At 39.7% G+C, this 27,540-nt stretch overlaps 1 protein-coding gene across 1 annotated transcript; it reads left to right on the top strand.

Moving 5' to 3' along the window:
* The first annotated feature begins 815 nt into the window (after positions 1-815).
* RRAGD (Ras related GTP binding D) lies at positions 816-20,086 on the top strand. The gene is made up of 7 exons (XM_030267575.4): positions 816-1,138; positions 7,605-7,900; positions 8,308-8,507; positions 9,495-9,609; positions 14,777-14,919; positions 16,689-16,837; positions 18,777-20,086. The coding sequence occupies exons 1-7, from the start codon at positions 991-993 to the stop codon at positions 18,926-18,928; spliced, it is 1,203 nt and encodes a 400-aa protein (XP_030123435.1). The 5' UTR covers positions 816-990; the 3' UTR covers positions 18,929-20,086.
* Positions 20,087-27,540: the final 7,454 nt, after the last annotated feature.

Raw genomic sequence — 27,540 nt, 5'->3', positions numbered from 1 at the left:
AGCTGAGCAGCACCAAGCACACACTTGTCCTACCCATGTCCCAGAGTCTTCCACATGCTGAAAGTGTGCACAGATGATGCAGGAGAGTTCCATGTCTGTCTTTGGAGTTTGTGCAGGATGAGGTTGCAGGACATGACCAAGAAGAGGAGGCTCAGGGGAAACCTTACCATTCCCTTCAGACTGACTGAAAGGAGGTTGTACACAGATAGGGGTCAGAGTCTTCTCCCTGGCAACCAGTGACAGGAGGAGAACACATAGACTTAAGCTGCCTCAGGGGGGATTTAGGTTCTAGATTAGGCACAAAATCTTCACAGAGAGGGTGATTAGATTCAGAATGGACTGTCCAGGGAGGTGGTGGAGTCGCCGGAGGTGTTTAAGGAAAGACTGGAAGCGGCACGTAGTGCCACAGTGTAGCTGACATGGTGTTCAGTCATAGGTTGGACTCGATGATACCATAGGTCTTTTCCAACCTATTTGATTCTGTGACTGTAAGGATTCTGAGCAGGGATGCTTGTAATAGAAACGCCAGGTGCCATCTGGTGCTGCAGCCGGGCACACCTGGCCACTCCGCTCGCCCACCGCGGCGCCCCGCACGCCAGGAGCGGCGCCTCGCGTGTGCACCGCTCCCACGGGTGTCTCTCGGGACAGCAGGGCCGGGCGAGCGGCGGCGGCGCTCGGACCCGCCGGTGAGCCCGCAGCGCCGGGCAGTGCCCGCCGGCGCTGGGTGCCAGCGGCACGGCCAGGCTCGGAGCGGGCCCGGGCGGGCGCGGAGGCCCCGGCGGCCCGTGACCGGGCGCGTCAGGTGACGCGGGTCACGCCGCCTCCCCGCCCGCCCCGCCGGCAGCTGCGCCGCGCTCCGCCAGCGCCGTGCGGGGGGAAGGAGGGGAGCGGCGGCGGCGGGCGCGGCGCCAGCGCGGGACCTGCGCCCCCCGCGCCCCGAGCCTGCCGCAGGCAGAGGGGCCGCCCAGCCCCGCCAGGAGCGCGGCCGGCATGAGCCAGGTGCCGAGGAAGCTGCCGGAGGAGGAAGAGGGGGACGAGGAGGAGGAAGAGGAGGAGGAGATCGTGGGCTTGGCGGGCTACGCCGACGGGGCCGAGTCCTTCTCGGACGGCGACGCGGAGAGCGGCGGCGATGAGGCGTGTGAGTGAGTGCCGCCCGCGGCGGCCGCAGCGGCACCGGGGGCGGCGGGGCGGCGGCCGCGGGGTGCGGGGGCGGGGGCTGGGGCTGGGGCTGCTCCCGGGGAGCCGAGGGGCAGCGCCGGGCTCGGGGGGGGCTGCGGAGCAGCGGCCGGCAACGAGTGCGGGTGTGCAGTGAGGCGGGGCGGGGGCCGGGGTGAGGCCGGGACGGGGGCGGGGGACGCGGGGCCGCCGCCAGGAGGTGAGGTTTGGCGGCCCGCGGATGTGGGTCAGGGAGGAGGCGAGGCTCCCCGCGGGGTTTGGGGCACGAGGGGAGCCGGGGACAGCGGTGCGGGGAAAGACGAGGCGTCCAGAAGGAGGGCAGGCCCAGCTGGGGACGGGGTTGGGCACTGGGAGGCCGGGCGGAGCGAGGATGCTGCGGAGGTGGCCATGGGAAGCCGGGACGGAGACAGGGTGCTCGGTGGGTCAGAGGGTGCGGGAGGCTCTGAGGAAGGAGCAGGGCAAGGCTGACAGGTAGCAGGAAGCGTTGGGAAAGAGAGGAGGCAAAGGGAGTGCAGGCAAAGTGTGTGTGTGTGTAATTTCTCATCAGTATTCAAGTCTGGGGTGAGAGTTATTAGTTATTAGAGGCCACAGCTTGATGATGTGACCCGAGAGTGCCAAGGAGTGGGGGGTTGGGTGTCGCGCTATAAAAGGCAGCGGCCACACGCAGCTCTGTGTCCGGGGCTGCTCCGCAGCTGCGAGTGTCAGTCCCACAGTGGCAGGCTCTGCTAAATGTCCGTCTGTCTGTGCTTGTGAGGAGCCGCCTTACTCACTGCATGTCCGTGTCAGGATGGATGGTGATGCTGAGAAGGACGGGCTTACCAGGAAAAGCAGTCTCATTCAGTAGAAAAAGGAAATGCCAGCTCAGAGCCTGTTGCGTTCATTCAGAGCCTGAATTCATTCTTCTGAGACATATTTCACAAAGGAGCTTGGAGAACTCTCAGTATCACAGGATAAAAAAGAAGTGCTTTTTTATAAGAGCATAATAAAAGGCCACATGTTTAAAGTCTACTTCAATATTAGCGTGCAGAACCCTTCTCCTTAAAGGCCCGGTCCTCTAGGCTGCCATGGGAGGTGCTGCATTGACTAATGTAATTTTGGGGAGTGGAGGAAGGTCAGTGCTTTGACTATAAGCCTTCATGGTTAAAAGCTATAGGAATGTTAGACTATAAGAGCTATAAATGAGACTAAATAAAGTCTTACTTGAACCTGCTAAAGAATTGTCTTATTTTTGATGCAAAGAGAATAAATTTTAATGTGTTTCTTTAGTGCTACACTAACTTAGTATTTTCTGTAGAAGTAAGCCATATATTGTCTTCAGACAAATTCTTTTGGATATTTTTGAATAGGAACTTGTTAGACTGCTAAAAATTGCAATTGCTTCTTTATAGTAACACCAGAATATTGTACTTAACAGAAAAGAGCCTTTACATCCTGAATAGCAGGAGAAGACAGTCCATAAAGGGACTGTTTTACACAGAATTAAAACAAAACCCATTCTAACTGTCCAGATTCCCTGGTTTTTTGTTTCATTTTGAATTCTTTGGAGAAAGAGGGAGACAACATCTGAAATAGAGGGGATTGGGATTTGGATCTGCATTTTGTGTAACACAGGGCTGCAGGGCAGGGGGCTTTCCCCCTTTTTTTTGTCCTCTTTTCCTGGCTCTGTACAGCAAGTAGTCCAAAATTCAGTGTCAGTGTCAGTCAGAATGAAAAAGGCACTATAAGAAGAATAGCTTCAATGCATGGCTGTTAATAGTGAAGAGAGAAGCTAGGCTTAAAAGTAAAAGAATAATTTCTTCTTGTAAGCATGAAGAAGATTTCAGAACTTCTTATTTGTCATCCCTCACCCTATACTGGGTTTGTGTCTCCAGCTTCAGTGCTGAAATCATTGTCTTTCGTTTACACTTAGGGTCATATTCAGACACCTTAAAACACTTAAATTTACATAAAGCATAATCATATTTTTTATAGATGCAATTAGAAAGTCTTTAGAAGCAGGAAAGTCCTCTGCAGAGTGTCCAAGGAAGTGGCTTTAAGACATACCACTGCAGAGTGGTAACTGCAGAGTGCTGCACTTGTGGCAGCATGGAACCTGGTCTTCTGGAAAAGATACTTCTGAGACTTTTCTGTAGCCACAGGAATTTCCTTCCACCAGGTGTTTCTGCAATGTGTATGAACCCACAGTAGCTGAACATCCTTATTCATTGTATACTAGCTTTTTCTGTTAACTCTTTAGTCTCAGGACATGGGTTAGCATTGAATTTGTTCATTGCATGTGTTTTGTAAGGGCATTGTCTTGACAGCAATCCAAAGTGCTACAAATACCACAGTCACAGCAGTACTGGAAATGCTACAGGATTAATGGGTTTGAAGGTAAGAGCAGAAAGTTTGTGACTGCTACCTCTCCTTTACACAGAAATGGTTAAAACTTAATATAACTGAATTAGTGGGGGAAAAAAATCATCATTAGCTGTATTAGTTCAAAACTAGACTCAGAGACTTGTTACCTTGCAGATGGTAACATGAGCAAAATAATTCCTTTTGGTTTTATGTTACTTGAACAGATGAGCTGTGATGGTTTATTTGGATGTTTGAAAGCTGGTGGGATGTACAGAAAGTGGCATCCCCATCCCATACTCCCACAAAGCACGGGTAGTCACCTGCTTTGACAATTAATTGCAATTGATTTGGAATTCAGGATGGGCTTCAAAAACTATTTTAGTTATCTCTAGATATCTAATAGCATAAAGGAGATACTGAAGTATTCATTGTGTACTGGGGAGACAGGTCGGGACTGCTACGTGGCGGTTCTCACCTCCTCAGAGCTGTGCTCTTCTGCATGTTGCAATGCTTGCAAAACACACTCCATAGTCAAGGACACAGCTGCAGTTAACAGAAGTTTTGTGATGAATTGAGTGCTTTTCTGTGAAAGTGCTTTTAGGTTTGTTGAATTAAATTTGTGAATACTTCAAAGGAATGGCCTCTTACCAGTGTGGCTTCTGTTTTTATGGCTGCTTAGAAAAGCTGAAATATGAAGGGCTGTTGATATGCATTAGAGTCTGGCATTTTACAACATTTACTCTTTGCAAAAGTGAATGAAGCAGGAAATGTGTTGCATCTCACAAGAGGGAAGATTATCTTTCCCGTTATAGAACAGAGAAGAGTTTAGTGTTTCTCTTGGGCATATTATGATCTCACTCAGTAACCTAGTCTGGGAAGTTGCAGTGATACATCTACTGGCATTTCTGTAGCAAATTAAAAAAGGAGTTGTCATGTACTCCTGCAAAGGAATGTGGGCAGGCAATGCATCGTCCAATTCCTTTACATATAAGGTAATCTCTTAACTCTCTCTGAGAGGGAAGTGCTGTAGAAGCCTTGCTATCTCGTCAGGTTTGGATGATACTCTTACATTTCCCTGTCTTTGAACTGGCAGGATTTCAAAAGCTAAGTAACAGTCTTACTAGCAGAAGAGCTGGTCATCATTCTTCTCATCCTTAATTCTGCTTGCAGTTGCAACTGTATTTTTTTTTTAGTATGGCTTTAATAGAAAGCTATTTCCTTCTATTAAGCATTATAATCAGTACAAATCTAACAGCCTGGAATAATTTAATACCACAATGTAAAAACTCCCAAATTGTTTAAAAGATTTCTTCAGATATGTGCAGGTTTTTAGCTTGTTTCTCAAAGAAAAAGGAGTTAGGTATGTAGCTTGTCCTCTGGTTGTCTCATCAATGGTGAGAATCTTGGAAAATGCAATCTACCTTCAACCAAATCTGAACAAAAGATGACCGAAAGGTTATTAAGTTCCCACAAGTTTGAGGAAAACTGGCATTCAGAAAAGAGGAGAAAGCTAAATGAAGCGTCCTCAGAGGGACAAGTGAGCAGTTTTGTGTGTTCACTGTGGTAGCAGCTGGCAGACGGGTGTACACAGACTAGCCAACTGAAATGTGCTGAGCTCCAGATCAGCCACAGCATGTCATATCTATTATTTGGAGGAGATGTCATAAGACATATGGGAGGAAGTTGGTGTTATTGTGGTGGGAAGAGGAAGGGGACACAAAGTACTAATCCATGTTAGATGAGACTTTGTAAGTTCAGTTGCATACAGAGCAAATGGGAGGCTTTTTATTTTTTTTTTAACATGCAATAAAGCCTCAACTTGAAGACTGTTCTTTACATGCTTTTATAAAGTCTTTATAAAGCTTTGAATAAATTATTTTCTCTTCTGATGGCAAAAAAAAAAAAAAAATAAAGGAGTGAGATGAAGGATACACCATTAAATCTTGTATATTTGGTTTATTGACAAGACATAAAATACCTTACATCATCTTAGTGCAGGTGTTTATTATTCTTCTGGAGGTGTGAAGTATTGTAGGCACATGTTTCTCCTAGCCACAGGAGGTACTACCTCTGTTCAAGCTGATGGGAAGAGTAGAGGAGCATGCTGACCTCAGTTTCTTACTTCCTAAATTTGTTGTGTGTAGACCATCAGAAGTGGCCATTGCTGTGTTTACAGGATGAGATTCTTACAGTTACTTATGCCTGCTCTGCCTGAAAGCATTTCCCCTGTGCACTACTCCTGCCTGGCAGTGTTCATGTGTGATAATTGGTAAGACCACAGTAAGTGGTAATACATGCCAATTACCACTTTCAATTGTATTTGAAATAGACAGGATCCCTCCCATAATGGGTTGAAAACTTCTGTCAGTCACTGGTGACACGGACCTGCACTGAATGGTACAACCTCTCACAAGCCAGTAGATGGTGCCAGGAGATGTTTTCTGCTAACACTGCAATACTGTCAGTTTCAGAAGCCCTACTTCTCTCTCACTCAAATTTGGGAGGCACAAAGAGACCTGGACAAGGTTCTGTACCCTCCTGGCAGACATACTCTGCCCCTGCGTTTCTGAAAGCTGTGAGTGAGGCTTCAGGCACACAAGAAGGCACAAGATGTGGTCACCACCCCTGGGTGCAAAACATGCCCCTAGGCAAAGAATTCCTTTAAGCTTTCCGTCTTTTTTTGGCTGATAAGACTATGTAATAAATTGGCAGGTTTGAATTGTTACTGAAGTTTCTTGTTTTGGATTTTCATATTTTGGGAGTAAAGCTGACCACGTATGCAGGGCACATTCAAGAATGATGCATATGAATGTGTGCCAGATAAGTTTTGCAATTCAAAACTTATCCCAACAGAAAAAAGAAAAAGAAATGCAATTATGTTGTGCTATGAAGTATAATCTGAATAGTCTGTAGTTCAGTGGATAGGAGAAGGTCTACCAAACCTCACTGGATAGTATGTTTAGCCTGTTGTGTGGTCAGGTTTAACACACTGACACAGAGGTCAGGTTTAAAATACTGAGTTGTACTCTGTGGATTTAGCACTGACAACTCTTTTATTTTGCCCTACTTATGTTTGACATGGCAGAGTCATAGAGATGTTTCAGAGCATTTTACATATAAGGGCAGTGCCCTTTCACCTCAGCACCAAAGGACATTTCAAAGTTCTAGGCCAACTAAATGCAGCAATTCAGACTGCTTTGGGTGTTTTGATTAGAGATACCTGAAGCTAAAGCCTACAGGAATGGATAGCTATATATTCATGTCCCTACAGATATAACAGCATAGTTTACTCTTGGAACTACCTGATGCTGATATAACTGCATCAGCACCAGAAAAAGTAGTTCCAGTTTCAAACTGGGGTAGGTAACACAATGAAACCCCTGTGTTCCCAGGCTTTGTTTTGCAAATAGGCAGATGATATGCTGTAATCTTATTTATTGGATAAACAAACCTTTACAGATTGTAACACAAATTACTGAGCAGCAGGTGAAATCCTAAGCACCTTAGAAAAGGACTCCTCATGAGCTCAGTACTGTAAGCAACATAGAATCACTGTGTGTCTGCTGAGTTGATCTCTTCCTGTAGCTCCTTGCATGTATGATTTCATTTATTAATTTATTTATTTGTTGATTGATTTTAGAGAAAGGAAGCCCTCAGGTAGAACGATCCTGCAGAGGTACTTAACAGAGTCTTACTCTGTTCTTCCAGCATAGTGATGTACCTATCTGCTGCAAAGGGGTATTTATTATCAGATGATACTCTTTTAAAGGAGAATATATGTGGCATAGTGTTAATTAGAATAAAATTAGGCATTTAAAGATGTCTATATGTGATAACAGACTTTTCACATACAATTTCTGCAGTTTCTGTCTTGGAGGTGAGAAGTAAATTTTCTGATAGTATACCCTCAGGGGCAAATAATTCAAGTCAAAATGCCTATAACACTGCTCTCTAAGCTTAAACATTGGTAACATTTGCATAAATTAAAATAAAAATTTATGAAAATAAATATCAAATGCATGTTATCTGGCAGTTACTAATTATATTGCCATAGTATATTCCTTTTCTTTTTGTGTGATTTTATTCAGTTTTGGATTTCAATGATCCCTTCAGTACTGAAGTTAAGCCAAGAATCCTGCTCATGGGATTGAGAAGAAGTGGAAAGTCTTCCATTCAGAAAGTTGTCTTTCACAAAATGTCGCCGAATGAGACTCTCTTCTTGGAGAGCACAAACAAGATCTGCAGAGAGGATGTTTCCAACAGCTCCTTTGTCAACTTTCAGATATGGGATTTTCCTGGGCAAATTGACTTCTTTGACCCTACGTTTGATTATGAGATGATTTTCAGAGGCACTGGAGCACTGATATTTGTTATTGATTCTCAGGTAAAAAAAGGGGCTATTTTTTTTTTCTTTCTTCAGCAATAGACAAATGGGTTGGAAAGCACAGTTTTTTTCAAAGCAAATAAATAATCTACATCACAAACACACATTAAAAAGAAGTCATTACAACTTGAAGAGCTGCTTGGCTATTTTTAATCTCTCTCTGCAGTGTGTTTGGAAGTTAACTAATTTGTTTTAACATCTCAAGGTTCTTGCTCAGATTCCTAAGTGCTGACAGCATGAGATTGGTGCACATGCTGGATGTAGGCTCAGGGTTCTACTTATAAAACATTAAAAAAAATCAAGCTGTTGTTGAGCTGTAGTACTATTTAAAAATAAGTATCACAAAATATAATATATATATTTTTAAATACCTTCCTAAATTGTAGTTCTTCTTTTTCCTTTATTAGGATGATTATATGGAAGCATTAGCTCGGCTGCATCTTACTGTGACCAGAGCCTATAAAGTGAATCCAGATATCAACTTTGAAATCTTTATCCATAAAGTGGATGGTTTATCTGATGATCATAAGATTGAAACACAGAGGGATATTCACCAGAGGGCAAATGATGATCTTGCAGATGCAGGATTGGAGAAGATCCACCTCAGGTGAGAAAAGTTGCTGTGCAGAGAATGCTAAAGAAGAGAGCAGCATATTTGACAAGTTACCATTGTCTGCCCTCTTGAAGTAGCGGGCAACATGCTTTTGATATATGAAGGAAAGGGATAATTAGAGATAGTGCATTTGACCTGAGCCAAAGTATCCTATTTCTGATTGCTGTCTTGAAGGGAAAGATGGAGAGCTGCTTAATAACAGATGCCAGACAAACATGCCAGAATCCTATCAGGTTTTGCTGCAGTTGCTGTCTTGAAATAAGTTGGCTTGGACAGTGACAACAACCAGTAGAGTTCCAGGCCATGGAGTGTATATGCCACCACATCACTTTTGCCTTTTTTGAAAGCTCTGTGCCACATGGTCCCCTCCCAGTCACTCGTCCTCACTGCTGCAGACTGCTTGGAGCTGCTTGGGAAGACCTGTGCTGTATCTTTGACTTGTGTCTTCTGGTAAAATGGGTTACTGTAGCAAATGGTGACAAGCAGTGGATTTAGCTGACTGGGAACCAGAGGACATCAAGTTGTCATGGCTTTCTTAGCACTTGAAAGCCAAGTACAAATATATTGCAAAGAGAGGCCTGCTCCATGAACATGCCAGCTCTTTAGTGCTCTTAACTACTTGACTGCATCACTGCACTGATAAATGGGTCCACAGCTTTCAAAAAGTAGATCACAATAGGCATACTCAGTAATACTCCTCTCCTGAAATTTGATAAATATTTTCGTAAGAATACCAGCATGGGAGTTGCATTAAAAAGTTCTACATTGCGTTATAGGTTTCACTGTCAAGGCTGGGGGGCTCTTTAATATAGAGATTTAGTCCTGTGTTTCAATCATATCATGACTTTTGATCACAGGGGATAATTGCATTAGTGTAGGCACTTAATGTCTGACAATATTTTAATTTCACTCATATTATGAAAGGTACATCATGTTCACAGTATGTGGCTAAAAGGAAAATGTGGTGACATTTTTTTCCAGCTTTTATCTGACAAGCATATATGATCATTCTATATTTGAAGCATTTAGCAAAGTGGTACAGAAACTGATTCCACAGCTCCCAACACTGGAAAACCTGCTTAACATCTTTATTTCAGTAAGTACTTACTATGTCCTTTGTCTGTAGATCTGGCTGTGTCCAACATGCATGTTCAGATACTCTGTTCACTGCCTTCTTAGAGATCATGCGCAGTGTGAATTCTCAGAGAAATTATTAGAACTTAGTTGAAATGCACCTCCATGCAGCTTGGCATCACCTCCATGTCTATTAAACAGCATTGATAAGCTGCTGAGATACTCAGAGTATTACCTGAGTCACGTAAAGTGGGGTAGCAGCCGTCACTTTTCTGCTCAAAACATCAATCTGAATGTTGCAAAAGTCTGTGTTGCATGTATTTGTTGAAGTTGCACTTAAACCTTGTATGAATAAATATTTAAAGGAACATAATCTAGTCTGACCTCATATGGGGAGCTGTCTGTAGTGCTTCCCAGAATTAATTTTACTTTGTATTGGATGTTTACCGAGCTTAAGAAAATCTTCTTATGCTGTGAAATTTTTAGACAGAGTCCACCACAACTTTCACTGCTTCCATAGTTACTCTGAAGGCCAGTTAGAGAGTTTTGTATATCTAGTGGTTTGTTACCACTGTGGAAGAGATTGCTTGCTCCACTCTTCCTGTATGTCTGATCCCTTCCTTTCCTTTCTACTGGTTCTGACACTCATCTGTTCCCTCATGGGGTTACTATACCATGCATTTATGCACTGTTTAATTTAGTTAAAAGCAGGTGATGGATGAGCCCAACATGCTCTTGTTCTGGCACAAGGTAAGAGATGGAAACATGGAGCAGCGAGTGAAGGGGAGCACAGTGAGTAGGTTGTGAAAAGGGGAAACTCCCTATTTTAGTGGTTGTTATATCAGGTCCTAATGGCTCTGAAAACTGCACCCTTTCTCACAATATTCTAATTATGTGCTTAGCATCTAGCTCTTAATTTCTGAAGCTTCAATTTCCAAGCAAGATACTTTGTTGTGTCTTTTTGCGATTTTGACATAAGAAATTATTTAATATCATTCAACAGCCTGTTGATATTATTAGATAATAATAAAATATTATTAGATAATAATAAGATAAAATTAGAGCAATTAGATAGTGGTTTTGGCACACAGTCTTACAGAGAAAGCTGGCTGAATAATAGTCTTCCCTGTGCCAGAGCCACTCCAGTCACTCTGTGAGTTAGATCTCTGTATGGAGTCTCCTCACTGTTTGGAGTTGATGAAGGGTTTGTACAGAATCTCCACATGAACTGAGCACAGGCAGCTTCCTGAATGACTGATGACAGTTGCTTGTGTGTCTGAACACCCAGCTCAATCACACCTACAATATTAGGTATAGTTTGTAAGGAAGAAAAAGTATTTCAAATAAATGGGATGTCCAGAAAAGTGAGGGAGGTGTGCTGTTTCCCCTGTTCAGTATGGGGAAAGTCTCGAACTGTTTCTTTGCTCCAGTTTCTAAATGACCCGGGGCCATGTGTAGCTGCATCACTATGTCCTCAGCATGGTTGCTGTTTTTACAAGTATCTTCTGTCTGTAGATAGAGAGACTCGGAATGATTATTTGCAGCCACAGGAAGATTAAGCATCATTCTCCCTCATACAGTAAGTTGGGGGGTGCATCTTTACCTTGGCAACTTAGTAACAACAAATTTTGGCATGGATTTTGGTCACGCCTTACCTCAGGAAGCCAATGTGTTGGATATCAGGGCGTTGGTGTTTTCATGTTCTACTTTTGAGTTTGCAGCAGCATTCACAAGGAAGTGCTTTCATTTATGCCATGGAGGCTTCCAACACAAAAAGCTGATGATTACAAGAATAGTTCTGCAATCACTTTTAAGTTCACAGCAGGTTTTTTCCCAAGTTTATAATGCCACAGTGTGTCAGCATGTTTGAGGAACCATCAGTGTATAATACTGCTTCTGCATTCTTTAATGTAATGGCCTGTAATTCATTAAATAACTGGCACTAAAAATCCACATTAATCTTACCTGACTTACCAGCTTCATATAGAAGGATGCCTGTTTCTTAATTACTGTGGCCTTATCAACCAATTAAGTTGTGTGACATGGGAAGGCATATTTTCATTTGAGGGTTGTTTGGTTTGTTTTGAGGGATATTAAAAAGTATGTATTAAGACAAACAATTATTATAGTAAAAATAAAACAATATATCGATTTGATAATTATTTAAATTTTGTAATCTGCAAATTCAAATGTAGTGATAAAAATTAATTCATGAAATCTGCTGTGTGATGTAAAGCCTCTTTAAATAATTGTCCAAAATTCATTACTAACTGGTTGTGACTGGCAATATCCTCTTAAGTTCTTTTGAGAGTTGCTTTTTAGGGCCAAATTCTGGCTTACTTTCATACATTAAAGATAGAAAAAGATAGGCTTGCTTACCTATCCTAGGAATTGGAGGAATGCTACCACTTTTACTTAACCCATTCTATTTAAGTAATAGAAACTGTCTTCTACATCATCACACCCCATATAGCTGAGAAACATGGTTTGAATTTCAAGTACCTCATGGTTTTTACCTATCCAAAATAAAATCTCATATATTCATTGCAGATTTTTCACAATGACTCTTTTGGTCAGATTAACCATGGAATATTCTTACATTGATTCAGAGTGCCTTTAGCACATGTTGCATCTTCTCTGCAGACTGTAGGTTGCGTCAGAGAGAACTGGTGTTTATTCAGATCCTGCTTTCATTAAGCAATGGCAGCCTTTCATTCAGTAAGGAACCCACCAGCTCCAGTAACAGAAACAGTTGATCTCTTATTGTAATTTTCCCTAAGCAGTAATGATGTAATGTCTCTTTGAACAGTACTTTTTATCCACCTTTTCCTGTTTTTTCTATGACTTGTTATTATTGTTTCTACAATTTCTGTTTGGGGTCTTTTTGTGGGCTAGGGGTAGCAGGTGGAGGGTGGAGTGTTGAGTAGTTTCCACACAAAAATTCTGGGAATTTTTGACATAAGATCCTGGAAATCCTTTGACTTTTCGGTTACAGTTGTATTAAAAATCCTGCCAAATGAAATATTTGAAGGCGTGTGGGTAAATTTAGTGGTGACTACTCCTGGGAGTCCATCCTACCATTTCACAGAGGTTTCTATCACCATACAAAGTTCTGAAGAAGCAGATATGTGCAGTTTCTCAGCAGGTCTACCACAATGGATCAGTTGCAATTGAAAACAAGCATAGTTTAAGTTAAAAGACCAATTTCTGCCCTTAACCAGCAGGTGTAACTGCTGGCATGGCAAAATGTCTCAAGATGTTCATGGCAAAAGTTCAGAAAACTTTCTGAACTGTCACTGCAAGTACAGGCAGGCTGCAACACCTGGAGCAATGAGATAAAAAAAATCACTTCTCACTGTTAAATGTTACTGTATTGTCACTGGCATCTTAATAATTTAAAGTGCATCTTACTTGTACAGCTGAAATTGTTGCTATGTATCTCTTTTTGTAATACAAAACTGTGTGATTGACTTCTCAGGAATGACACTGCAGGGCTCAAGTGTCAGCTTCTGTCTGAAATGACTTGTATTTTCAAGTACAGTTTTGGCAATGAGTTACAGCTATGTACTTACATGATATTTCAAAAGATTCTTGTAATTAATCTTATTTGACAGCATCTGTTGAACTGTGTGATGTGCTGTCAGAATTACTATTTGAAAAATAAAATTACAGAACTCCCATATGTGGCCAGAACAAACAGCATAAATATGCATACATTTTTGTTCTTTGTGCTCAAAGAACACAAACTCATAGAACCCTGTATGCTGAAAGGGATGTTTAGAGGTCCCTTTGTTTTTAATATTTTTTTATTACTGATTAACTGAAAGAGGCCACTCAGTCTTTTCCATTATGAAATACAATAAATTCACCTCTATATTCTGTTATTACTAATGGATGTTTGCAGCCTTAGCTCTGTGTGTAGTGATGAAACAGTGACGCCTCTTTAAGAAGAAAATACCCAAAATACTGCTGGCCATTGTTCAATAGCATATGTAGTGCTGGAAATTTTTCTGCCTATTTCAGGAAATATGGAAAGCAGGAGAATCACTTTAGTTACTTAACTATATGTTAAATAGTTGACTTAGAAAAGAAGGAAAAAAAATGGAAAAGTTCTGTAACTGTACAAAAGAAGCTTAAACTATTAAAACTTGTTAGGGACTTTCAGTGTGGTTTTTGGTGGTTACAGAACTACTGTGGCACCAGTCCCAAACCATGTTAAAATGGGAGTCCCATGTATGGAGACAGTTCCATTGGATGGAGAAAATTGCTTGTCTTCCCATATAGATAGATACTGAAGAGTATTTTAGAACTTGTGCTTTAGCAACACTGGAAAAAAATTGCCCTTTGTCATGCTGGGACAGCTGTGCAGGTGTACTCCTTTGACGTCAGCCTGCAAGGCTACTGTTTTCAGTTAAGAAGTACACTTTTTTTTTTCCAGGAAGCAGAGGCTTATGGCAGTTTACCTTATCTACACAAAGAGTAAGAGCTAGCATTCCTGGCTAGCTTCTCAGAGCTGTGAATATGATACATCTCCAGTAAGGAGAGTGTCTTAATCAGCTTGGCAGGAACATAGTTGTCATCATTTTAGCAAGCTTTAGCATTTTAAACATAGCTTTAACTACCGGTACTACATGAAACCTGAAGGCTCCATCACAACGCTGGTCTCTCTCCTGTGATCCTAAAAGATATTTTACAGAACCAGACAGTAGAACAGCTACAGACTGCAATTAAAAATTTTCTTAATTTCCTTGGAAATCAGTTCCTGAGCAATACTGTCTTCTTTGTCCATCAGCATTTTCTTTCCCTTCTTTCTTATCTTCTTGTATGCCCAATTAGAATAACTAGATTACAGCTTGCTTTTATGTCTGTTGCTACAATTAAAACACGAAAATCTTGAACCCTCATTTTCCACTGAAAAGAAATCTCTCCAGGTGAAGAAGTTCGGGAGTGTTACTCAGCACTATGTCTGCTCAGAGGCAGAAACTGTTGGAAGGTTTGTGAGCATTATGGTTTGCTACAAATACAACAGTACTGTATGTACAGTGCTTTCAGAATGAGCTTAATTGCAATTTAATTTCTTTAGCCTAGACTTTTTGTATAAAAGGCAAGTAAGGGAACAGAAAAACTTGGGGTTGATTTGAAAATATGGATTCTACTTTATTTTTCTTTTTTTTTCTTCTCTTGAATAGAATTCTGGGATCGAAAAAGCATTTTTATTTGATGTAGTCAGTAAGATCTATATTGCAACAGACAGCACTCCAGTGGATATGCAAACTTACGAGCTCTGCTGTGATATGATAGATGTTGTGATTGACATTTCTTGTATATATGGGTAAGTAAATTGTGAATGTTTTCCATAAAGCTGTGTACTGAGAATCTCAATAGCCTCAAAATTTCAGTGATGTAGGTGTAAGCAATAATGAGAATGGATAATTTGCCAGGACAGGGAAGGAGAAAACGGCTGTCTTCTGAGGGACTGATCCTTCCCAGCAACAAGCATTGTTCCCTGTTCAGTCTCTTTTGTGAGAATCTTCCTCTTTCTATGCTAATAATTTTATTTGGAGGAAGAAGCCAGAAGAAACCGACCTAAAATAAAATGAAACATCATCTTTTTGTACCCTAGGGATGAAATCAACAGAAGGATGCTTACTGTTTTAAAAAGAAGTGGGGCCATATTTAGTTTTGTTTAATAGCCAGTAGCCTCTAATAGCCTCAGAGAGTTGTTTTACTCTCACTTCAGTTTGTCTTCTATTCCCTACAGGACCTTTCTGTGTTTTTTTCAATTTCCCCTTCTGGTACATTAGCAAGTGGAAACCTTCTGGGCTGGTGTGTACATCTCCTTGCAAGTTATATGTTCAGTGGCTTGGCCCTTGGCCAAATGTAATGCCAGCCATTCCTGGGAAAGGCGGGGCACATTAAGAATTAGTGCACCAAGGTGCTTACACTTGGAGGCCAATTCACAACATGCTTAGAGAGTGGTAGGCTGGGCTAGCTTTGCATTTGTACCCACTGACAGACTTCTTGCACTCTTAGAGGAGGTACAAGGGAGAGTCCTGGTGCACATGTGCAATAAGCACTGGAACAATAAACAAAAAAATTTTAGAAATCTTTGAAGTTTGTATAAAATCTTTGAAGTTTGCATATTCTACCGTGTGTCTCAGATTTTGGAGTCATCACTTGAGTAACTGTGTAAGAATTTGTTTTACAGAGGTATAAAATAAAACATGCTGATTTTTGTAAAGAGAAGGATTCTGCTGTGTAGTTCAAAAGAGTGTGCATTTAATAATTATCTGTACAACACCACCTGTGGAACTTTTTATTTACAAAATATCATTCTTGCGCTGCGGTTGTGTAGCCATTTAGCATTTATTACCAGAGATCTGCTTGCCATTTTTTAGCTACAAAGACAATATTACAATTTATTTTTTGTCCCCTGTTCATGGAGCTTCAGTGGAACTTGCCACTTTAAAATATTATCGAGACTAATTGTTCTGGGAGGTTGGTGATAACTATCCATTTAACAATATCTGTGTGTGCATTCAGGAATGAGGATAAAATTACAGTGTTACAGTGTACAAAAACTGATCATCATGACACAGCATCTGTGAATGAGAAATCTCTTTTCATAATATGATGTTGCAAAAGCCAGCGTCTCATGAGGAAAGTCTCATGATGTCTTAAACTATCAGTCAGCTGCTACCACTCAAGCAAGTTTACTGGGTTTGGAGATATCAGTACAGACCTACTGTTTCACATGTTTAGGATAAGTCATAATATAAAACACCGATTAAAAGAAAAGCAGCCTTATGGTAAATGGGTGGTAACTTACAGAGGAAAAAGTAAGGTTCCAGTTCAGGAACTTGGCAATCAATCTGATTTCTAGCCCCAGATCTAAGGTTTGCTGTGTGATGTGATAAATAATTTAATCTCTTTGTCTTCTTAGTTTACTAGTGTGTAGTTTGAAGAAGAGTCTTGCTGAAATCCTAAAATGAAGATTTCATAAAGTTTGAGAATCTTTGGTGAGAGAAGCTATATAGCAGTACTTTTGTTAGCTAATCTGGTGTCTTATCTTTTCTTGTTTGTTTGAATACTGCTCTTTAGGCTTAAAGATGATGGCACTGGAACTCCTTATGACAAAGAATCAATGGCAATCATAAAACTGAATAATACAACTGTCCTTTATTTAAAAGAGGTGACAAAATTCCTCGCTCTTGTTTGTTTTGTCAGAGAAGAAAGCTTTGAGAGAAAAGGTATTTTTCCCCTTTTCTAGTATTGCATTAATTTTCCCTTATATTAGTGAGTTAATGAATAACTGAGGTTTTCATTAGCTGGTAACAGTTAACTGTATCGTAAATATTGAGGTAAGTACAGCTTGATAAAGCTTACATAACATTTTTAAAGGAATGAAAGTACTTGTGCAGGCATTAAGATGGGATGAAATCATAAACATATTTAACAACTTTCTGATATGAAAGCATTTGAAAGTTTACATCCAATGCAGTAAAGCTTCCACCTGCAACTGCAGACTGTGTCAGTTTATCTTGACTGACACTGATTTGTACCTGTTGACACCAGCATACACATTTGGAACAGCTTGCCTGCCATAACCAAAGGAAAAACTTTGAAACTGACTGGTAGAATGTTGTTGCTTTTCTTATATCTGGAAAGGAGGCTTTTGAAAACTGGCATATTTAGGACCTAGTCCTAATTAGGAGTGCTTTAATATTTTGCAGTTTAAGTGCGTAAAATTTCTGTCATCTTTCTGACCCTGGTCAAAGTCAATACTGAACCCTTAGTTCATGACCTCTCTGCTCACTGGCACAATGTTCACTGAGTTGCTGGTCTTTGTGACATGCCCTGAGACCAAAACTCAGCAGCAGAAGAGCAAGCTGTCATCTGGGCTTGTATGCCCCATCTTGTGATAGTAATTTCACTAGTCAGTGTTGGTGTATTTGTGAACACAGCACTTGTACCATGTCTGCTGGGCTGTTTGACAGCCTGTTGAGCTTTTGATAGAACTTAAACTGGTCAAATGTCTCTTCCATAACCCTACCACCTTTATTGCATATGAATGTTGGATACAGTTGCTTCCTGTAGAAAACATAAGAAGTGTTATTTCTGCATACTTACTAACAGCACTGTTTCAGAAAGACACCATGTTGAATAAACATCCATTAGGGTTTGTCCATAACTGTGTGAGGTTGTTGTGTCTGCATAGTTGGGACACTTCTAGCCTTCACTCTTCTGCAATACTGTTCTGGTATTATAGTGGAGATGAGCTTTTTGTGCCTCAGGAATTCCAAGTAAATTTGTGTGAACTACAAGGAGATGGAAAACAATTTCTGGGAAATAAAAACCAAAGTGTATCATGGTGGATTTAAACCACTTAAAAATATGCATCTCCTATTAGGGAAACTGAAGTGGAAAATGCTGCAGTATTTGAGTTAAGAAAGCTTATGGCATTAATATTAAATGAGGTCATGAGCTCAGTACCAAAATTCTAAAATTATATTGTGGTATTACAGAATTGTAGCACTCAGTAAGTCTTCCAATTGACTACCAGTATGGCTTTACAGCTTTTCTGTGGGATTACATTCAGCCCACTGACACAGTAATGTTATCTGCCTACTATGTAAGTATCTAATCCAACAGCATGTCTATTGTGTTACTGTTTAATTACAGTGTAAGATGAAATACAACTGGCTGAGATTTGGTCATAGTTCTATCAAGTATCCATTTCAAAGTTTATGTATTGTCAAAAAACAAATATTTCTTGATTAATAGATGGTACCTATTTTTATCACAGTTATTCTGTAAAGCAGATTTCCAAAATGACACCATATTTTATGGAAGATTTCAGTTTTTCTTCTAGTATACTGAGCATTTCTTCAAAGCCCTTTATTAAATTAACAATCTGTTATCTGCCAATGAACTTCTATTTGATTTATCTTAAAACCTATAAGCATATTTAGTAGCAAACATTGTATCAAGCTGTAATACTTACTGAATTATTTGTATTTCTCAAATGTGCTTTTGCTTAGCACAGAAAAAATTCCTGGACAGTTCACTGAATGTGACCTCCAGACGGAGAGTATGGCATTTCACTAAACACAGAATATAAGCAATGTTTTCATTACCTTATTTATATGAATATCTTTGTTAATATGTAAAACATTTGTGTCTCTGTAGGATTAATAGACTACAATTTCCATTGTTTTCGAAAAGCCATACAAGAAGTATTTGAAGTAAGAATGAAAGTAGTAAGATCTCGAAAACATCAAAGCCACCTGCAAAAAAATAAAAGACCCACTCCCAATGGGACACCAAGGATGCCACTGTAACTGAGGTTTTCTGTCAATGTGGCAAGCAAAGTTTTCTTGAAGTTGATGTGACTTCTGCATCTCATTGCACTGAGTGAAGAGGAAAACAAATGGGACTGAAGTATTATATGAATTTTTCCTGAACGTTCAGAAAGCACTGTTTAAATATTTTTATCCAATCAGTTTTTTTCATATAGTGAGCACTTTGAGCAAAATGTTGTATATATAAACATTGAGGTGAGCACTTGTAAGAATTTTCTTAATATATGCTGTAAACCTTTTTCATGCCATATTAAGGAAAAACAGCTGTGACAGAAATACTGGGTACATAATTTGCACTTTTTCATGTTTTCCTTGTGGACTTGGACTTTGATAAACTTAGTTTTTATGGTGATTTTGATGCATGGTGTCAGGTAAAATGTATGCTGTAGTTTATTTACCTGCTACAATCAAATTGGTTAGTAAACGATTAAGAAAACTTGGTACAATGCCTTTTTAAATTTGTGACAGCTAATACGTAACATTCATACAGATCTAATTTCATATATTTTTCAATTTGTAAACTGAAGAATAATATTGAAGTATTACAGCAATAAGCACCTTACCAGGGATCCTAACTGGTAGGTAAATATTAGCTTTTATAAAACAGGCTTTTGGCCAAATTTCATCCGGCATTCTCCTTAACACTGGTCGTGCCCTCTCTTGGGTCTGGTTTTATTATTTACCTCAGCATATACCACTAAAATACCTTTCTATAAAGATGATTGTTTTGTAAAATGGCTCTATGTTGCACTGGTATTTTTATAAGGCTTCAGAACAGTATGTTGTATCTGTACAGCTGGATTTACATTGCTAAGTTTGTGTCAAGAGCCTGCACATGTACAGTTGGCGCAATGAAGAATCTGTATGTATTTCCACCCTGGCATTCTGATGTACTGATAAGTCATAAAGGTGTGAGCACTGGTTTCTGATTCCCTCTATCAGGGGCACATCTGTGATTGAAATCAAGACGAGACCATTAAAATGAGGACTGGACAATCTACCTGCCATAATAATCAGCATACATCACTACTTTTTATTTTAATATTGAACATGGACAGACTTACCATCAGGATCAGCCAGGACAGCAGAGGACTCTCAAACCTAAAAAGAAATAACACTTACTTTCCATGTTCTGTATTCAGTGTTTTTGTTTAATTAGTGATACAAAATTACAATTTCTAGGTGGAAGGGAGACACTAATTTTTACCAATTGCATGTGGAGTCTAATGGTTTTGTTGGCAGCTTTTTGGAGTGAGAAGAACTTGGCCAGAATGGGAGGCAGCTTGCTGTACACCAGAAACAGGTAAGGGAAAATGTAACTTATGCACAGCTAATTTGCCCCTAGCCAAAACAGTTCTGGAGGCGGGCAAGAAGATAGAACCAATGGCTCTGTCAAGAGTTGTGTGATAAGTAATGCAGTTCTAGGGGCTCAGGAAGGTAAGAAATACTGATAATAGTAAAAATTACTGCTCCTGGTGCTGGTGTGAAGAACAGTGACAGTAGCTGTAGTTTGGTACTGTCACCACCATCTTAGTTGATGGCAATTATTCTGACTAGGTCCTCAGTTAAAGTAATGCAAAACAGTTTTCAGAGTTCACCAAAGTAGTCATGGGTAAGAGACTCCTTTTGGCAGCTTTACAGTCCACATGACTTTCATTGAAGGGCTGCCATAATTTCTGGACGTGTGTTTGTCCTTCATTTTGTTGAGAATTCCCCACTGGGTCACAATCTCTGTTCTCCCTTCACCCCACCAGGTGTAGGTGGCTATGTGGAACTACGAACACCTACCAGGCTGGGCCAGATTTGTTTTGTTTTGTTTTTATGTGTGAATTATCTCATTATAGAGGCTATGCTGTGAGTCATAACTAAATGTAGCTTCCATATATTTGGCCTGAGTTCTATGCAGCCATGCATGCCCTTGTATTAGAGACCATCAACTTGTTTAAGACAGTGAAGTTGCCTCTTGTAGTCCCATCTAGAATCTGGAACAGACTATCTAGCATAATTTAGTGAAGGTGACTTTAGCCAACATAAAACTTCCGATTTGATATTATCAGAGTAAATGTAATTTTCATCAGATTACTTATGTTTCAAATATAAAATTGAAAGAATGTTAAAAATTCATTCGTTTTAGTGTTTAACTTTGGTATTTTCAGGTTAGGTGATAACTCATTTCCCTTTTGAGTAATCATTTTCTAATGTTCTAGCTGAAGTGATTGAACGCTGGCTGAAGCATGCAAAGTTCTTTTTACAAATATATTTTAAAACTTGCTTTTACTTTAAAAAATTATTTTAAATGTTATTGAGATTCTAGTTTTTATTTTAAAGAAATTAAATACCCTGTGTGCTACAAGAGCCACTTAAGGCAGTGTTGATATACCTTTTCTAAAATTAGAAACTGTGGAAGAAGTAATTACTTTCCAAATAGTCCAGTATTTCTAAAGTACCTGATCCATGAGTATCCATTTTTTATTTATCATTGAAGTTGACTAGAAATGGTAGGGACCATTAATGAACAAGCCATGTCTTTTTAAAACACTGATTTACAATAAACCCAAACCAATTTAGTATCCCATAGACATTTTAAACTCAGGAGCTAGATAAATATAAATTATTGGTTCCAAGAACTTGTTATAATTGAGGAAATCCCTGTAAATAATTCAACAGGCAGCAGCTCAGAGTGTGTGAAGGGTTCTCTGAAAAGTTCAAATTCACCTTTGAACATGCACTGGAATGGATATTTAAAATGTTACAATGCTGGAATATGTTTCTAAAATCTGGTGATTACCAACATGCTGTGCATTAGCATGGAAGTGTAATTGGCAGGAGCAAACTAGTCTGATAAAGCATAATTCAAATGGATCATTTGAGCTCTCATGTTTCATGATAGAACAGGGTTTTTTCTCTAAAACAAAAATTCTGTGGTTTCTTGCATGTGAAATTGCACTCCTGATGATTTGATACTATGGGAGCTCATTCTGTGCTGCAGCAATTTTTAAAAGATATGTTGACCTATTAACTCCCTCCATCTTTATATGCATCATCAGATTAAGTGGAGGAATTAAAGAAAATAACCTGTAATTGTATACAGTAGCAACTGTTTGCTTTAATGACATATTTCCTGTGCTGTCCTTTGCAAGTCATTGTAGAATTTAAGAACTTCTTTCTTAAATTGAACACTGAGGTTTTCCTGGTTTTGTAGTGATAATGTACATGACATCATGTCATGATTTTTGTGCTGCAGCTTTGTCCCGTTAGATGGACAGATACATTAACACCAAAATTTCTTACTCAGATTTTAAATGTTTATCAATAGCTGCATGTGAATTTACTCAATTAGAGATAAACACATCAAATTCTCCCATTTCAGCTCTGTGAAAAATCAGAAATAAGCTTGGTTGGGAAGTTCTTTTGGGCTCCTCTTATATGATGGCATATGGTTGACATCCCACTTGATTTCTCACTATATTAATATTTGCATATTAGCTCATGCACATATCTTCAAATAGCTGCATTTAAAAATGACACTAGCAGATTGGTGCTTTTAATTTGTTTTCTCCCTGGTATCTTCTGTGTTACCTTTCTCAGTTTGCTATCTCTGAATTTCACACTTTGCTGTAACCAGGTCTGATACCCAGTCTCCTTGGTTCCTGCCAGTCTCTATTCCCTTTGGCTTGTAGGCATTATGAGCCACAGGCTAGGTCTTGAGCTAAAACCTACTAAAAAAATACTGACTACAAAAAATCTAAATGGTAAAAATCCATTACATGCTATTAACATCCCTAAAAAGACTCAACATATTTATATAATCCTGGTTTGTATGCATGCCATAAAGTATGTATTCATATTGAAGTTACAGTTTATGTTCACTGTCAGATTTTAAACATTCCTTAATCATGTCCAGAACATATTTTAAAATTTAAAAAAATATATAAATATATCTGGGACAAAAACCCCTAGTGCAGCAGTCTATCACAATGTGTCTCGGACTAAACTAACATATTTTTGATAAGGTAAAAGATTTTCATGAGACTAGTCAAAAAAGACATTCTGCTGAATATTGCCCTGAATACCTGGACCTGCTACAAGTAAGACGGATTATTTATTTCAGGATTGCTGAATAGCAGAAGAAAACCCACTGGTGTCCATTCTTTAAAAAAAAAAATACAAACAAGCCAACAACTAACATGCACTAGCCTAAATTGAGAAGAATTGGGATTAGACACATGATGAGTGCAAACATGAGAGGCAAGAAAAAAAGTGCAGAGTGGCCAAAGGTACAGCATGTAGGCCAGAACATTTCAGTGTATTCAAGCTGCCTTACACAAAACGTTCAGGTTGGATATTTGGAGGAATTTCTTCACAGAAAGGGTCATTAAACATTGAAATTGGCTGCCCAGGAAGGTAATGGAGTGATTAAACATTGGAATCAGCATCCCTGGAGGTATTTAAAGAAAGATTGGACATAGCACTTAGTGCCATGGTCTAATTGACCTGGTGGTATTTAGTCAAAAGTTGGACTTGGTGATCCCAAAGGTCTTTTCCAACTGAATTGATTCTATGGTTCCATGAAAATGTAGATCAAGGAAAGATAATGGGCTATCACAACAGGGCCAGCCACGGGGAGGTGGTGTGGTGAGGTTGGTTACACCACATGCTCCTCAAAGGTCCAAGTAATTGACAGGGATCAAGAGGACAGTACCAAAGCTGCCTTTCCTATTATAGCAGGATCTACCCTTTGTGTTTTTATTTCCATTCAGTGCAAACTAAAAGCCATTCTGAACTGTGCTAAACTGAAGCATAGTGTCAATACAAATATAAGTATAAACCATATGAACACATTCACACTTAAATAGTGGCACTGGAGCAAAATATTTTGGTAGTTTGCAAATGCCTCCAGCTATCTAGTGTGCTCTGCAATTTGCATGGTGAAGAATATGCACCAGAGAAAATTTCTGCCATTATCTGTAACTGCTAAAGATAGAGTAAGTAAATCAGGGAGGTTCAGAGTTGTGAACAGCTGTCACTTGGACACAGCTTCAGCTTTGTCTTGGGTCTTTGCACATGTCTTCTGAACCAGGAAATCATCTGAACTATTACAGCAATGATGCCAGAAGACCGTGAGTCAACTGGTTGGCATGATTCTCCTCATTCTTCAGGAAGTAAAGAAAAGCTGAAACATATGTACCTTTATTTTGACTTCACATTGTAAAACGTCTTGTTAGTTCACACTAACTCTGCACCAGTGGTCCAGATCGGGCACTCGCTTGCTTCATCAATTAAAGCAATCTGGTAACTTGTTTCCCCACTATCTTTCTTCATTTCTGAAATAATGCTAATTAAAAGTCAGCTGGCAAAGCCCCCCATTTTGTGAGATGGTTGCCTTAGAACTAAGCTTGAAGAACAGACAGTAATTGCTTTCCTGAGAGGCACCATCCATCTGTGCAATTGCTGCCGGGCACTGATTACACAATGCCACACTTGTTCTTATCGATGAGGAGGAGGTGCACCTGTTGAATCCAGATTTACAAGGTCTGAATTCACACAGAAGATTTTAAAAGCTGAGACTGTATTAGTCACAATGAGTACCACGATGATTTCTCTTGCAAGTAAGTCGTATCTGTTCCCACTGACAATACAGGCATATGAATATTAGATTCCTTAATTCCATCAAGAGTTTAATTCTGCAGCCAACTGTCTGTATTGAAAGGCTAGCATTATAAATGAGGCAAACGCTTCTACATTTTGTGAATTTGTAAAAGCAGAGTGTGATTGCTCTGTACAAAGAACTATTGTATTATCATAAGTTTCTGTGATCTCAAACCTTATCTAGAATAAATAATTTGTAGCTGAATTATGAGACAGCCTACAAGGCATAAAAACCCCACTCTGAACTGACTTTAGATAATCAACTAACATATTTATAGTCTCATCTCATACAATTATATGACCTGCACAGAGAAATAAATAGTAGTTGAGTGTCACATTACCTAGCACAGTTCCCTGAGATTTGTAAGAACATACATTGATGCACCAGATCTTTGTGCAAAAACTGAACCCCTGTGAACACGGGTGTTCTGCCTCCCAGAGAAAGAGGAGGTTTTGGGAGTAACTCCCTCTTTGTGGGCTCCTGCTGGATGCTTCTTAGTGTGCATGCCCCCAACCCTGCATGGTGACCTTTGTGATTCCCATTCCTACTGGCTGAGCTTCCTTTTTGGACCTTTAAAATCAGTTCTTCAAGGATCGTACTGTTAAAAATAAGAGGCTATATTGACTGAAATACTTGTAATTCTTCTAAACTGTGGGAAAATGCAGGACACATTTCTCTCAGGTTTAGAGAGCTACGTATATCAGATGCAGCTATACATACATACATACATACATACATACATATATACATACATGTAAAAATACCTAACCAGGGAAATTAAGCTAAGTCCTCTAGAACACAGAGGACTTAGCTTAATCTCCCTGAAAAATGCAGGAACTTTTAAAGCACGTTTTGGTGGGTGTACAGCTAACATCTGTTCCAGGCAAGAGGAGCTCCCAGTTCTCTCCATCAGCTATAAAGTAAGCCTCAGGAATCAGCTCAGAAATATGTACCCATAATTTGCAAGTGTTCAGCAGAATTCTGCCTATATGTTCACTCTGACGTGGCCTTTCTTTTATAGTAGAAACACCTTCAATTGAAAAATTTTTCATTTTATCAAACCTTATGATTGTCATTAATTCTGTAATATTTTTTTGCATCAAAAGGGCCTATATGCTACTTTGCTCTGAAGCTAGGTGAATCTATTAGATCCACCTTCCAAAGATAACTAGAGAAAAAAGTACACATAAATATGAGTAAAACGTTTCAGCACATATTCAGTGTGGCATTAAATAACAAAATCTTTGTTGCAGCAGTGTTCAGGCAAACTTTCAGTTTCTATGTGCTTCAGCTGAGCATGTTTATTTTTTCACCAAGTTAGATCATATGACAGGATACACAAGCTACATGAAGTACTGCCAGCATGTAGGATTTGACTGCAATTTTGCTACTATATTTGGTGTTTGGTTTTAAAACCCCACAAGTTCTAGCACAAAATGGCTTCTTCCTGCAAAAGTCTAAACAAAAGGCAGATGAAAAATCCAAAGGGTATTTTTAACCAGAGGCAGGAAGAGGAGGGAGGCTGCTGCTTCTGGACTGGCAATGCTGACTGTGCAAGAGCTCTGCAGTGCCAGCTCCTTATGTGCCCCAAGCAGCTGCTGTGATGTGGGGTTGGGAATTAATCCCCAGATCTCCACCTGTATGCTGACTAGCTTGCAGGAATGAGCAGTTGCATCTGGCAGCATTCACATCCTGCAGCTCTGATTTTAACTAATTGTATATCTGAAAATTAAAGCAGTCTTGTACTGCTACCTCTGCACAATACCTCATGGTAATTCCCCCAGCTCCCAGCCAGGCCACTCTGTAGCTTACTTAAATGGGGAAAACGTGCACCTCCTTTCAGGGTATTTCTCTTGTTTGAGTTTATTCAGCTCATTTCAACAGTGCTTAGCTGTCATGCAGTTACAGTGACTATGTATCTTTTAGCTGAAAGCCTAAGTTTCACATTAACTGCAGGTGTTTCCTCCTTGAACTATATAAAATGACAATGTAAGTGCATCCAAGGGTCAAAGGCCGGAGCCCAGAAGGCAAAGCTGAACTCCACATTATGCTTAACTAGTTCACAATAAGTACCACCTTATACTATTCATGTTATAATACAACTTCAAAAATTATCTTCAACCAAAATAGATTCCAGAACTTTTTACTTGGAAATCCAGATTTCTGAATGGAAAATACCTCTCTCCTATTTTGGGGAAGGGCATGATTTAGTGACAGATTGTCCCAACGCCCTTCTCCATCTGCACAGCAAGGTGGCTCTGGAAGACAAGGAAAGATACTTATGACAAAAATAGTTTGTAAACCCAACAGCCAGTGCCTGCAGCTCACCATCTCAAGTGGTCAGATCAACCATTCTTAGCTAGAAATGCTGAAATGTCATCAAGAGTTGTTGGCCATTTGGGTGCTTTTGTTATAAGAGGGAACTCCAAGGTCTGATGCCACCTTTTCCCATCTCTATACATTAATGACCCTTTATATTATCCATAGTGCTTTGCCCTGCAAAAAGGACAATCACTTTGCCCCTTTGAAAATTTTGCTAGCTGTTCAGAAGGAGTAAAGTTGCTTTCTTTACTTGTTGCTGTTAGCACATCACTGTGCAACAGAACAGGAAAGGAAAGACTAACATGATGCTTTGTAATACCGAAAGAGAACATGATGGGGTGAAAAATATATACCTACTCAAATGTTTTTATTTACAACTGTTTGCCACTGCTGTTCAATTCAAAGTGGAGAAAAGAGAACTAAAGACTAAGACACCAAAACAAAAAAATAATTTGTAAAAGAGGATTATGAAGAATATAAAAGTAAAATGAAATTAAAACAGTTTCATAGATTAAAGACAGTTTGAGCTAGCTATGAGCTTCGAATTTATGCTGAAGAAAAATACGTAAGAGGTTGTTTCTTATTTACAGTTTGTACAGAAACAAAAGGAAATGGTGAC

The sequence above is a fragment of the Taeniopygia guttata genome, chromosome 3 (genome assembly GCF_048771995.1).
Source record: "Taeniopygia guttata chromosome 3, bTaeGut7.mat, whole genome shotgun sequence".
NCBI classification, from domain to species: Eukaryota; Metazoa; Chordata; class Aves; order Passeriformes; family Estrildidae; genus Taeniopygia; species Taeniopygia guttata.
This window is presented reverse-complemented; position numbering and strand designations above follow the sequence as displayed.

Coding starts and splice junctions, on each gene's coding strand:
- RRAGD (XM_030267575.4), top strand. CDS start 991: ATGAGCCAGGTGCCGAGGAAGCTGCCGGAGGAGGAAGAGGGGGACGAG. Junction 14,920..16,688: donor GACATTTCTTGTATATATGG/GTAAGTAAATTG, acceptor ACTGCTCTTTAG/GCTTAAAGATGATGGCACTG. Junction 16,838..18,776: donor AGAAAGCTTTGAGAGAAAAG/GTATTTTTCCCC, acceptor GTGTCTCTGTAG/GATTAATAGACTACAATTTC.